This window comes from Dermacentor variabilis, chromosome 3 (assembly GCF_050947875.1).
Source record: "Dermacentor variabilis isolate Ectoservices chromosome 3, ASM5094787v1, whole genome shotgun sequence".
In the NCBI taxonomy this organism is placed as follows: Eukaryota; Metazoa; Arthropoda; class Arachnida; order Ixodida; family Ixodidae; genus Dermacentor; species Dermacentor variabilis.
Genome location: NC_134570.1, coordinates 49,359,667 through 49,374,498, shown reverse-complemented (window position 1 = coordinate 49,374,498; position 14,832 = coordinate 49,359,667). Strand labels below are relative to the sequence as shown.

The 14,832-nt window shown below is 45.4% G+C and overlaps 1 protein-coding gene across 3 annotated transcripts in view; it reads right to left on the bottom strand.

The window, feature by feature from the left end:
- LOC142575556 (ribosome assembly protein METTL17, mitochondrial-like) overlaps window positions 1-14,832 on the bottom strand; it is a 51,455-nt gene that overhangs the window by 22,203 nt on the left and 14,420 nt on the right. For all 3 annotated transcript variants that reach the window (XR_012826670.1, XM_075684996.1, XM_075684997.1), the window contains 3 exons: window positions 14,709-14,803; window positions 10,106-10,176; window positions 6,109-6,216 (listed from right to left, as the gene is read on the bottom strand). Coding sequence is in view for 2 of the 3 variants with exons in the window: in XM_075684996.1 (XP_075541111.1) it covers window positions 6,109-6,216; window positions 10,106-10,176; window positions 14,709-14,803 (274 nt within the window). In the remaining variant the exon portion in view is untranslated. The remainder of the gene's footprint in view (window positions 1-6,108; window positions 6,217-10,105; window positions 10,177-14,708; window positions 14,804-14,832) is intronic.

Sequence of the window (14,832 nt, the reverse complement as noted above, 5' to 3'; positions counted from 1 at the left end):
GCCCACTAATACTTTTTACGCAACATATAGTCGTACACACAATAACAAGTTCTCATAGTTAAAAAAAACATGTTTTTGTGTAATAATAAAGCTAAAACAGCTTTTCACGTGCTGTTTTAGTAGAAAATGAATCATTGTGACAGACGGAACGGTGCTTGCCAAGCGCGTCTTCAAGGTGTCCTGTCTCTCCGAGAACGATGCCAAACCGAATCCACAATATACCGGCATTCCCATGCATACCACAGCGCAGCAGCGCCAGATTTCCCTCTAGGTAATGTAGTGAGAAACTCTATGAGCGATACCAACGGGAGCTACAATGTAGTTACAATTTTATGTTTGCTCTATGGCCCTACCCGTATCTTTTCGCTATCCCGCGTGTTTGTTCGCTTTTCGGAAGGGTTTTCCAACATTTTTGAGAGTTTTACAGTGCATGCAACAATCCTGGGGTAGGGGGTGTCGATAGTTGATGGAAGCGCCGCTGTTCCCATTTGCGGCGGCACCCTCAGAACAGCGGCGCTTGCGGGGAGTATCGGTAGCTCATGGAAGAGCAGACACCGCTCGCGGGTTTCTCTTTCTCTGTTTAAAGGCTAGACGCGTTCCACTTGAGTGCCGGCTACATGCTACTTCTATGCTTCCCCAGTAGTCATGAGTGCTCCAGGCCCACTAATCGTTCGGGACTCGTTCACAGCAGCGTTCATGAGGGATGCCATCCTTTACGCCGAAGAAACAAATCGCTGCGCAGCGGGCCGCAATTTCGATGTTTCTAAACGGGTGGTGCGAGAGTGGCGACTACAGCGAAGCGAAATTTTCACCTGTGACGGCAAGTGAGAAATTTCCCACGTGCCGAAGTCTAGACGCTTTCCGGAGCTGTAGGCTAAGCTTGCGGCGTACGTCGCTGAAATGCGCGATCGGTCCCTGCCAGTGAAGTGTGACGTGGTCATGAAACAAGCCCGGACCTTCGCCTTAATTTTAAGGTTCTGCTCCGCCGTGAGTACAACGAGTGGCTGGCGGCAGAAGACTGCGAAATTACGCCAACCGGACCTGTCAATAAAGCCTCCCTGACGGCTGCGCGTGGTTGGGTGCATTTGGCGTGGGCTGCTGTTCTGCAAAATGTTTGCCAAATTTGAAATTTCGCTGGACCACGACACGCTGTGGGACCGCAGCAACGATGACGATGGCAGCACTAGTGAAGACGAGTAGTCCAGCGACCATGTCAGCTACTAATAAAGTTTCATTATCGAATGCGCCCTCGGGTATGCTCTCTTATTATTTTTTTTTTCCGGTCATGCGATATGGGGGCGTCGACTTACATTCGAGTCGACTTACAATCGTGTAAATACGGTAAGGTCTATTTCCACTTATTGCCTTTAGTTCAAATTTTATGCAAGCTACTTTCAATTATCTTCTGCAAAGATTTGCAAAATATCTGCTCCCTAGGTTTCGCTTAATATGGTATCAATGGCTTCTGTATCTTTCAAGGAATTCAATACCATAGACCTTATAGCTCTGCCTTACCTAGAACACAAGTCGTGAGGTACTGAATTTGAAACACAATAAAGTGTTTTTCTGGTGGCTAGCTTTGAAGCCTCGCAACTGTTGTTCTAGGTAAGGCAAAGCAATAAGGTTGGTCTTATTACATTCCTTGATTCATAGAGAAGCCATTGGTACTCTGTTTAGTGAAACTTCACGAACAGATATTTTGCAAACCAATGCAATAAATTATTTAAAGGAAGCTCGCACAAAATTAGAACCAGAGGAGATAAATAAAATTGGACTGCATATTCAAAATAAACACATTACATTACATACACTTGAACCTTGTTATAATGAAGTTAAAAGGGAATCAGAAATTACTTTGCTATACCAATTACTTCCTTATATTCATTACTGCATTATATGCATGCACAACTTTAAACATGCATGGAAGACTAGGACTGCCGAACCACTACACAGCCACTTATGTTATGAAAATTAAAGAAAACAGCAGCCAGAAAGACTCTCCGGCATGTGCAACACGCAATTTTTAGGACCCGACACGACAGCCATTGCGATAGCGCCCTTATGTTCCAATGTTATGATCTTTCACTTCCACTTTCAACTTGGCTTGCTATATTGTCGTAAAACCTGTTGAAGTAGTAGAACCTTCTTCACACATTTTGGAAAAAACTGCGAGAAAAACCGTACTAACCGAGAAAACATACGATCTCAACAAACTAGAAAAGGATTGACGGTCTCAACTATTGTTGATAGCTACGTAACGTGAAGTGTCGCATGGATCGTTGTGGCACAAGATGCCAACGCGCATCGAATTGGTGGTGCTCAGGCAGCCCGAGACGCATTTTGTTTTCCCATTGTGTGGTGGTTTAAGAGGGTCACAGAAAACTGAAACAAAATCGAGCAGGTGGGCAACGGCGGATGCTGACAAAGCAAAATTGCCTGTGGTTTGGCTCTGGTTAACCATAGTTGAATTGCGAAAGCAAGAGCTGCATGACTACGCTTGTGGTCTCGAGTTTTCTTGCACGTTCTTCCTCCGTTTCCTCGGTACGTCATCTACGCAGCGTCTCATTCTGACGCTCTCGAGAACTCAAAGCAGTCTCTTCTGCAGTTCAAGATTCACTCCAGGAGGTGGCACGACTTCTTCTACCCGCATCTTCGTTACGATGCTTCTCGACTTGTGCAGCGTGTTCTTCTGGTGTCTCTTGAGCGTGTTGTCTCTTCCTCGCTTCGTTCTGTCGTTGCATCTCTTCTGCGCTCTCCGTAACGTCTAAACACACTGAGGCGAAGCACATATATATATATATACCCCCTTCAAAGCAACACCTCCTCTCCCTCTACCCCAGCGGAGCACATCTGATGGAGCGAGCGGTGACGCCATCTGTTGGAGTGCATCTGTGGCATTGCTAGGCAACGACGGCTCAAGGTCGTTCGTTGGCCATAGTATGCAGGCATACGGCTGCCTGCATACAGCATATGGCGTGATGAGCCGAAATGGCTCGCTGGCTGGCATAGTAAACCTTTCACTTTAAGACGTGGTCACATTGCGCTGCCTACGGAAGAGAATGGCCGCACATTTGGATTATTGCACACTAAAAGTGTGCATGCAGGGTGCTATGAAAGACACTATGCACCATGCGCTGTAAAACAGATAGGTGAAGATGCTTATCACAATAAGTTTGGCGGGGACACTGTGAATGAGGCACACGACTCTGGCAGAGATTTGCTGGTACCAGAATAAGAAACTGTGCACCATCGTTTTTACGTGAGACAGGTGGCTATATACTGTTCTCGATCGCGCTAGCCTGGCGCCTTCTCTTGTTCAGATGGGATCAAGCAGCCGGAAAACGTATAGAATCGCCATCTGCAGCAGGGAATGACAGCACATTTCGATTATCGCCTGTTAAAAGCGTGCGCTACGCTTCCGATGGCACCACGCACTGTCAAAGGCAAAGATGCTTATTGCGATAGGATTGCTGGCGATAGCTATGAATGCCGTGTGCGACGACACTGGAGATTTGCTGGTACCGAAATGAGAAACTGAGGGTGCGCCAGCATTTTCACGTGAGATGGTAGGGCGAGTATTATGGTGAAGCTTCTGCGATGGGCAGCTACATCCTGTTCTCGGACGCGCGTGCCTTGCACATTTTCTTGTTTACATGGGGTCTAGGACAGGTATCATACAATTGCAGATTGGCAACGTACCGTATTAACACGATTGTAAGTCGACCACTTTTTTTTTATATTTGAAAGTCTGAAGTTGGGGGGTCGACTTACAATCGAAACCAAAACATGGCCCGGCCAAAAAAGCGAGACCAACGGGAGCTACAACGCAGTTACAATTTTATGTTTTATGTTTGCTCTATGATCCTACCCATATCTTTTCATTATCCCGCGTGTTTGTACACTTTTTGGAAGGGTTTTTTAGCATTTATGAGAATTTTACAGTGCATGCAACACTCATGGGGGGGTGTTGATAGTTGATGGAAGCGCCGCTTTTCCCATTTGCGGCGGCACCCTCAGAACGGTGGGGCTTGCGGGGAGTATCGGTTAGTTCATAGTAAAGCAGACACCGCTCGTGGTTTTCTCATTCTCTGTTGAAAGGCATTGGCATTGGTTTGACTCATTCCACTTGACTGCCGACTACGTGTTACTTATATGCTTCCTCAGTCATCATGAGTGCTCCAGGCCCACTAATCATTCGGCACTCGTTCACAGCAGCGTTCAAGAGGGCTGCCATCCTTTACGCCGAAGAAACAAATCACTGCGCAGCGGGCCGCAATTTCGATGTTTCTGAACGGGTGGTGCGAGAATGGCGATTGCAGCGAAGCGAAATTTTCACCTGCTGACGGCAAGTGAGAAATTTTTCCCGTGCCAAAGTCTGGATGCTTTCCGGAGCTGTAGGCTAAGCTTGCGGCGTACATGTACGTCGCTGAAATGCATGATCGGTCCCTGCCAGTCAAGTGCGACATGGTCATGAAACAAGCCCGGACCTTCACCTTAATTTTAAGGCCTTGCTCTGCCGTGAGAACAAGTGGCTGGCAGCAGAAGACAGCAAAATTGCGCCAACCGGACCTGTCAAAAGAGCCTCCCTGACGGCTGCGTGTGGTTGGATGCATTTAGCGTGGGCTGCTGTTTCACAAGATGTCCTGATGCGGTTGTTTGCCAAATGTGAAGTTTCACTGGACCATGACGCGCTGTGGGACCGCAGCAACGATGACGATGGCAGCACTAGTGAAGACCAGTAGTCCAGTGACCATGTCAGACACTAATAAATTTTCGTTATCGAATGTGCCCTCGGGCATGCTATCTTCTTTTTTTCTTTTTTTTTTTCTGTCACGCGACATGGGGAGGGGGGTCGACTTTCATTCAAGTCGACTTACAATCCTGTAAATACGGTATGGAACATTGATGCCGAAAAATCTTGCTTTCCTGGAACGCATGAACCGGTAAAATATGAGCGTAACTTTATTGGGTCATTTCTTGTGTTCTCAACTGCGAATTTTGGCGCTGGAAAAATGTACGTAACGGGAATGTATCCATGAGGTTCTACTGTATTCGTCCAATAGAGCTTGGCAGGGCAGCAGAAACACGGGCGCATTCGGCCAATGAAAGTGAAACTATCCGATCCGCAGATTTTTAATGGCCTCGTGGCTCTCTTGCATGAGCGCGTCAGCTCAAGCGGGTTTCAAGCAATCTTGGAGGTCACACCTAGCTGTGTCCGCACAGTGCAGCATACGGCAGTGTGAGAGAGAAGTGGAGGCACTGGTTTTAGCATGCCACGAGCAAGCACCATCATCGATATGCGGTGCAGCTAGGCACGGCCTCTCAGGTTGTGATCTCGGAGCAGCTACGTGTCGCAGCAAGACAGATGCACTAAGATAAGAAAGAAATGCCGCCTGTGCGCAGCCACCGGTAGTGCGGCGGTGTGGCATATTTGACGTGGGAACACTGAACTGCCGCACCGAACGAGTTCGGAACCCAGTGAATGCATTATGCTCGGTGTGCAACGGTCAGCATTTTTTATTTTGGAGACTAATCTAGCTCGCTATATCTATCGGCAGACTAATTTTATTTTGTTAAAACAAGGTTTAAAATACACGGACTCTGTAGGGATTTCAAGGGAAATTGCATATAGTACTTTATTATATCTATTATTTTCTTGCATCCCGTTTCGTTATCACAAGGTTCAAGTGTATACGCAGAAGTTTGCACCACTATATATCTCAAAGAACAATTAATTTTTTCAAAGACCCAGCTCCCCACTTAAGACATATCATCATTCTGAAGTATTAATAGCATGTGCGTATAGTAAACTACCCAGTTAATATGTCAACACTGCTGCGCATTACGTCTTCAGATGGAAGTCTTGGCTCGATTTACATTTGCTGCAATATAAATGGTTCCATGCAACGCAAACGTAAAAAGATGCTCTAGAAACTGATGCCGATGTAGAGACACACGAGCTATTGACCAACGAAAGCAATCAGTAACAGTGGCACCTGCTCTATACAAAAATGCACGAGGAAAAACCTTTTATGAAAACAGATCACATCTAGGGATTGATAATGGTGCTCACAACTCAAACAGCAGCGACACAACAGTGATCCGTACCAGTAGGCCGTTAGTCTTGCCCCACAGGCTGGCCACTGTTTCGAGCCTTTGTACAGCATTGGGTAACTCCATGAGCGAGAATGCACTAACCACGAGGTCAAAGGCAATCTGTGGAAGAACAAATGACAAGTAGATCCCACTAATGTTGACCAAAAATGTTAACTCTAAAGAACTTAAAATAAGTTACTCTGGAGTGCTCATACAACCTTATTAACTCTTTTTAATCATGGTTGCAAACAAGCACATGAACAGAAGCAAGTGATGTGTGAGCAACGAATGCCAAGCAGTGAGTCTCAGCATGTCATGGAAAAAATCTATCCGAGCTTCTTACACAGTTAAATAATGTATGATTACTGCGTTCAAGCACTCTGTCTCAGTTTTACCACTCAGGAAGTATAAGCAGTTTCTCATTGGAGATGGGAACCTTTGTAGCATTTGTGCATACACGTGTGCTTTTATATGTAGGTAAGTCAGTAAGCACGTTAATGCGTAGGTGAGTGAGTTATTGAATATGAGTATGTGAGCAAGTTCATGAGTGGGTAAGCAAGTTATCATGTCAGCGAATCATAACAATTTGTTCAAAAAAAGTTCTGTCAATCCTACGAGAAGACGGAGAATTTGAGCAAGTGCAGTCATTTTGTGGTAGTACTACCAGCTTCGTGATTTTGACCTGTTGCTTCTTGCACTGTACTCACTATATCTGGCACAGTCAAACTACTGCCACTCACCTGTCCTAATAACAGTGGTACTATCACCCTAACAGACACTAGGCACAGGGGATGTGACCATCTGTCTTGTTTAAGGTGGAATGTTCAACATTTACAGCCACAGAAAAACACTGCTGTCCTGACTGCACAGAGTTCCGTCCTAATTTCGGCATCCGCACTGTGAACAAAGCTGGGGTGAGACTGCGCAAGCACCTCGCTTTACAAACGGTCACTTGCATGCCCATGGTTCGCCGATGTTGTGCTTTTGTCAGCAGTCGTCAATAAGGTGAGGCAGGAATGCCAATTAAACACTGTCTGCTCAGTGATGTAGGAGGCAAAGCGACCAATTGGAAAGCACGATGCTTGCGCGATCTTACCCTTGGAATACAGTTTGGCAACTGTGTAATCGCTGCAATGAAGGTTCTGAGGCTAAGTAACTTTGCATCATGTAAGTGCACTTATTCATACCATGTATGCCAATGTTTATTATTTGCATTGTCATGTTAAGAGGAAGCTCTAGCTCAAGGGCAACTTGGATTTCCCTATTCAAAGACATGTAAAATGCAGGTATGCTTTTATGAGACAACTGTTAGACCAATTTGAATTAAATTTGTTGCAACTGAGTGAAAAAGCTAAATTATAATGAGCTTAGGGCTCATTCACACCGGCGACTGACAGTGGTCGCGCGACCAAGTTGGTCGCAAAGCGACCAGTCGCAAATGGTCGCAAACGGTTGCCTTTCTTGAAAAGCGACCATTTTGGGCCAGTCGCTCTCTGCGCGATTTTTCAGTCGCGCGACCGTGGCCGCAAAACTGATAAACCAATCAGTGGCGCACCGGAAGTGATCTTTCGTGTGCCTACATCCGGCCTCCTCCGGCGTCGCGTTCAAATTCCGCATAAATTCCGAGAGTTCTCGCTGAGAACGATAATCTCCGGGATTGCGACTTGCAGGTCGCGCTCAGCCGGACTTGCCGGTGTAAAAATCAGTCGCCTTCGGTCGCTTTTTGATTGCGAGTCGCAAATGGTCGCGCGACCTCCTCAAGTCGCCAGTGTGAATGAGCCCTTAGAAGCAGAAGTTCGAATTAGAACCTGGAATTTCTTACGAACTTCCCAGAAATTACGGGTGTACGAATATAAAAATTTTCAAATACGAATCGAATAAGAATACTTAGCTTCCAATGTCAAATAATGATATACACATGCATTTATTAGCAAGTTCGGTTAATTTGTTATGTTGGAACATTGCAACTGCATTGCCAATGCTAAAAAACTAGACTAGTAAGCCGTTACACTAAAGGATTGTGTATTTGGCTCATGTTAACTTGGAAAATTGAGTAATTCCCACTACCTATCCTCGTCGGCCTGTGCCTTAAAATACCGCATCAAATGCCCATAAATTCGGAGGCATTTGACTCTGTGCCAGACATCACTCATTACACTTGCTGTCAGCAATACGCTGAGAATTGGGTCTGGCATTGCAAAAAAAAAAAAAAATATGAAAGGAAAAAAATCACCGATAATTACGGCACTGCCTAATGCGAAATTTCAGCGCAGCCCTATATGTGTTTTCATTTCGGTATATAGTGGCTGGCGCGCACAATCTGTCTCGAGCGGTGCGTTGCAAATGGAGCGAAGTGCGGCATGACTGCCTCGCTAACAGTGAGCGTGGCCACGATTCACAGCAGCCACCACAGGCAGAGCTCCGCTCACGCAGCACGTTTCTGCACAGACGACGTATGCTACTCTGGCGCCATCACGTAGCCTTCGTCACTGCAAAGTCCGTCGTGCGCGGCACTACGCATTTCTTCTCATGTTTTCGTCATACTATCCTCCTACCTTTCCTGCTCGCATTGTTTACGATAATCCCATCTTTCATCTCCCGCTGCACGCAGCGTACGCTCTCACATTTTGCTGTGCTCATTCAATCGGTTAGGAGGTAGGACGCTGACGCTTGCTGTAGGAACGCGCGACCAAGAGCTGCGCTCTAAAAGTGCACTCTCGCTGTCTGCCATCTCGTGCTTGTTGCTACTGAGAGGCTGGTTTTCCCGCACAGTTTAGCCGTTCAGTGGATAAGTGTGCTTTCCAAGTGAAATTTCGCTAGCGGCACAAAATCATCACAAAATTCAGCACAACATAGTGCCAACATTCTTAGATTAGTTAGAAACAAATTCCAAAAACCGTGTTTACTCCTGCACAGTCAGAAATATATTAGATTTGATTCCATTATTTGTACCCAACCAACTATTGAAACATTGTCGAATATGTATTTTCAAATCGAATACAGATATTAAAAATAAAATATCAAGAATATTTGAACTTTTCGAGCATTTACACAACCCTACAGGTAGAAACTGGCAAGCTGAAAAAAATAATTCAAGCACAAAGTTTACAAATCCTGAACTCTGCAACAAAACCAGATATTGAAGCTCTGTAAACTGCATCTGCTAGAGCAGCTAAAGCAAACAAATGTGACATACGGATTTATATCATGTTTACGAAGGCTATGCAAAAGCCCTACTCACAAATTAGTGGTATATTTCAGAGTGATGTACAATACATCAATTTTGTCCACTTGAGGAGTACCATTAGGTGCAGTTCCCAGAATTGTGATGTCCTTACATACTACTGAGTTACAGAGTCGAAAATGTGGTATAGCCAACTTCTTTTTTTTTTTGACTTAGCAATTTTCAACAATTCAACAAATGAGCAATATGCTTCCTACAGTCTCTAGGTCTTAACATTTTCTTTCAAATGTAACAAGCCATATAAATATTGGTGCAGTGGCTGCCAAGATAAATTTATATAGGAGTGGCCAAGCTGAATCTTCCTCTTAAGTTAGTATTCTTGTAGCCCTCAATGATTGCCTAAACACTTTGCTAGTTTGCTTGCTTGTTTGTATGTTTGTTTGTGAGCGAGTGGTTAGCGAGAATGTGAGTGAGTGAGAGACAGTGAGTTAGTGAGTGAGCGAGCAAGCTGTGGCGACAGTGGCTGTGCAAGTAAAAGAGTGGGTAAGCGGGTTGGTGGGTGAGTGAGTAATAAAGTGGGTCTTAAGTGAACAAATAAACAAGTACGTGGTTGGTATGGAGGGTGAGTGAGTACTAGAATGAATGAGCGAGTAAGTGAGGCCCTGCAAGATCATTTTGCCACAAGTTGTACAAAACATCACACGCGTGCGCATGCACAAAAAGAAACTGCAGCTTTCTTGCATATTTAGTGCTGTGTTAATACAAGTGCCACATCAAAGTGGCGCAAGAAACAAAAGGCAAGTGGAAGAGTGAGGGAGCAATCACCTTATCAGTGGCTGGAAGAAATTCTCGCTGAAAGAAGGAACGAAACTTCACCTGTCCATTGGCGTTTCCACCTACATATTGAGAATTCCACATAGTTGTCGAGTTTTGCAGAGGGAACCATGACAAACACCAAGCAAGTTCATTAAAGTAGCAATTCTTATAACACAACATTTCAACAAACACACTCAACACTTCAATGCATGTTTGTTCAACAAAAGCGCAAAAGTAGCAGCATACGAGATGAGCGAGCCACAGCGAGTGCTAAAATGTACCAATGCTCTGCTTCCACGTGACGCCTTTCTGCATCTTTGCGTCATGACACCTAAACTTTCATGTGCAATCAACTTGATTTTTTTTCGCACCTCTTGTAGGTGAAAAAGCTTGCATTTTCACAAAACTAATAGTATTTGTCTCAAGAATACTCCAGAAATATTCAATCCGCTTCGTGCTTGGTCTTTATAAATCAAATTTGCTTAGAAATTGAAAATTTGTTATTCACACACCCCTACTTTTCCGCTAGGGCCAGGGTAACAAGTATCTAGCTCTAAGCCACTTAGTAGTCCTCCTGAGCTTGCCTGTTGTGCAGATACGCTTGCATTACGTTGTACTTATAGTTGGAAGCTGCGTTGGGCAAATTTTTTTGAAATTGATGCAAAGTGAGAATAATTCTACATGGCCTGATGACTGTTCTGAAGGCTACCATGTTGGACATCAGCATGTTTAACAAAGATTCCCCCAGTAATCAGGGCGCCACTCACATGAACAAAGTGTCAAGACTGAATGAGTGAGCGAGACAAGAATAAGCAGAGCAGTGCTGCTGCCGCATGTGCCTAGAGCGTCCAATGATTTTTGGTTCAGCATGTCATATTTAATATCAAAGGCCATAGATCTAGAATGAGGAACTCACAATAACACATAAATGCACAAAAATATTCTTGAGCCATTCCATTCACTGTGATGCAGTGCATGCTAGCCATTTCATTTCCTCTCTAGGTATCGCATGCCGTATATCTCAACTCTATTGAAATGCTTTACACACAAAAGCTTATTCTTTATTTTGTTTTATGCATATCCAGTAAATCTTCGTTAATTTGGATTTCACGAAACGGAAAAAAATGTCTGAATTAACTGAATGTTGAATTATCGACAGTATAAATACACAAATGCTTACAACGTCAACACACTTTTATTTACTGAAAGAACCAGCAAATCATGTTTCCATTTTCCACAACATTAATGCGGAAGCTGCAATTCTCATCATCTCGTAACTGATTAGCACTTGCAGCAGTGTGGGCCTTGCGACTTCCTTCATAGCACGGCTGTGGTGTGCATGTCCGTGAGACACGCTTTTTCACTACTGCGCACATTGCAATTATTTTTTTGCCAGTGAGCTGGTCGCAAACAGATCATCCGTTCATCACAAAACAGGCTTGCATCGAGTCAAAACGAAATTACATGTCGCATACACAGCGGATGAAACCACGGCCGCTATCAACGCAATTGTGGACAGTGACCTTGCGGTTCTGAAGGCGCATGGTTGACGCGCCCACAAAGTCTAAACGAAACTATGATTTGCGGCAACAACTGCGCACGAAGCCAGCGTTGCTGCCGATGCAATTGTGGATGGTGACTTACACAGTTTTGAATGCATGCGGCCGACACACGCTTCGAGTAAAAACAAAACTGCTGTTTGCCGCAGCCTCTGCGGACAAAACCGCAGGTGCTATCAACGCAATCATGGATGGAGACTACGCAGTTATGAAGCCACGCGACCGACATTGTGTTATGAGCGGTGGAGGTAAATGCACGAATATAGGCTTTAAAGGCGAAAATAAGGATGCAGCATTGCAGCGTTGCCATCATTCACATAGGATTTCAGCTGATGACTATGGTGATTGTCTGAGTTATTGGATGTGTGGTCTAATAAGTCAGAATTAAAGAAAGTTTGATTGTATTAAGTAATGCATACACCAGCCGGGCACAGAGGACAAGTTCGAAGTATGATTTTCCAAATTAACCAGAGTCGAATTAACCAGGTTTTATTTACTGTAAATTTTTTAAGCAAGTAACTCATGCCAGCGGAATTGTCCTTAATATAGTGATCTCAACATTAACACTAAAAGCCCGCATCGCCTCGACAAGTGGGACCGTGGTGTGTCTTACAAGCACTGAAGTACAACATGTCACACATTCTTTGGAAGAAATGGACAGTGCAGAAGTGGACCCCTCTAATGATGATCACACTGCTCTACTTCGGCGGTCGCTCTTGGTCGTGCAGCACGTGATTTGAGAGGTGCGTTCGCAAGGACATGCATGTAATTCAACCATTTGGCCATTTGTGTTCCCTGAAGTTTACGTTTATTTTCTCAGTACAGTCGCCGACTGATTTTTCAGACTCCAAAAATTCGGACATGTTCGATTATTCGGTCTGCAACACGGCACCGCCATTCTTGCCATACACCATAATGTATAACAACTGCCGAAAGTTCTTACACCTTGCAAGCTCTCGTTCGATTTTTCGGACAATCCTTGAGCCAACTCAATCAAGAGCATTATGCCTCGACTCTGACCGGTGCATGGTTCGACTTGCTGAACGCAATTTTTGTTTTGAACGGAGCTTCCTTGCTGCCCCACGAAGTGGCGCTACTGCAAATCCCCGCTCATCATCATCGTTTCTGCCTGGTTCGTGGCTACAGCCATTGCTACAGCAGTTCCGTTCTCAGCTTAGTAAGCCATGTCAAGACAATCCAGCCGCTGATTTGTTTGTTTCTTCGTCCACAACGCTGCGAGCAGGCGACGTTTTTCGTGTGTGCAACTGGTGTCGGCATGATGGCACGGTGATGTTTGCTTCGTGCGCTGTGTTGAGGTTGCAGTGATCCAACGTGGCATACGGAAACATCCATCAAGTGTCTAATTGCGCCTACAAAGCCCACACAGATTGTGCTGGGGAATGCCGGCAAGTGGGTGCCGGGAGGCCTAGGATTTATTGCCTTCCGATATGCTCCCTACTGACGCCGAAAATGTTCTGCCGAGCATTGCTATTCCGGACACCGTCTCATTTGACAGTTTCACAGGTGCTGACACTGCTGTACTGACATGTGCAGGACTCAACAACGGTGAGATCATTCATCAGGTTTCTGCTGCACCGCTGGACGATGACTCCGAGTCGAAAGATGACACACCATGTGCTACGCTGCCGTCGCATGTGGAGCGTGTACAAGTAGTGACTGCGGTTTCAGCCGCCTATAGTGACCGTACGACCCTCTCCGAGATTCAGGCTTATCTGATTGCACGTAAACGGATCAGCGTGCAATGGCGCATTCACGATTTCTTCAAGCCTACTGCCGAGCCCGAATAAGTGCGCGGAAATAAAGGATTTAGTTTTTTTTTTCTTAATCTTCTTTTTCGGACACCTGTTTATTCGGACATTTCCGCAATCCCTGTGGGGTCCGAATAAACGGTCAGCGACTGTATGGGTCTGTTCAATTCGCCTGCACCACTGTGAACCATTTCACGGCGGTTCACGAGAAGTTCAGAAACTGTGCAGCTCGATTCCGGAGGTGCAGGCCCAGCGAAACACTCGAAACGAATGCAAAGGTGCAGACGCGGTGTAGACGTTATGCTATGTCAGACTAATGTGCATGGAGTGCGTAAGTTTGAGAGGTCCTGAACTGCAGGTATGATCGGTTTCTGGGGCGTAAATACACACCACAGTTGCGTAGACACATCACACGTGTGTAAGCGGGCTTTTTACGGTGCTCGCGCCCGTGTGCTGCGTCGTCTGCTGCTTCGCTGCATCGCACCTGTATGCCTGCACCAAGTTGACACCGACAGTGGAGCGGGTGCAGCAAAATCATGAAACAGCCCTGCACCTTTCCTGCACCTTTTAAAACGAACGTCGTGGTTCTGCGGGCGTGATTGCTGCACCGCTGAAACGAATGGCAGGGTGCAGCACCTCGTGAACTGGTTCAAGTGGTGCAGGCAAATCGAACGTACCCTATATCTTCATGGTGGTAGTGAAATTTCAATGTATTGAAATCATGTATAACCACATTTAGTTATACTGAGGTTTTTAGACAGCTTTAGCTACTTATTCAGTGATCACCCTCTGCAGACTAGTGTTTGTAGATGAGTGCTACTGAATGATGAGTGCCACAGTCTGAACGAAGCGTGACAGTACGTCCACTTCGCTCCGTCATTGTGCAGCCGCAGGGAAGGGCACATCGCTCATGTCTCTGAAGACCTTATAACACACTTTTCAATCAAGGCACCAGCCCTCTTGCCTTAGCTTCTGGCCTCTGCATGGCTCCCCCTCGCTCGCAAGAAATCGCATGACCTACCACCTTCAGCAGCATGGGCCTCTCATGCACCATCAAAACTGGGACAACAGGATGATGACTATTGCACCAATGCAGCTCGGCTGTCCGTACAGTTGCCATTGCAGAAGGAAGCGAAAGTAGGCAAAAATGCAGTGAAATATGTCCTGAAACTGTTTGCGACTCCAAAAAGCTTTTGTTACTCTCATATTGCGTGCGAGCCGTGATGCACAAGAAGTAATGTTTATGACCTATAGCAGCACAAATATAATATTGCAAGTACCTACCTGTGGCGAGTAGCCTTGCCAATCCATGCATTTCATTTGAGATGTCGATGCTGAAGTATTCCTGGAAGTATTTAGGCCATATACTTCTTGCAGCCCTGTTGAAGAGGAGAAAAAAATCATTACA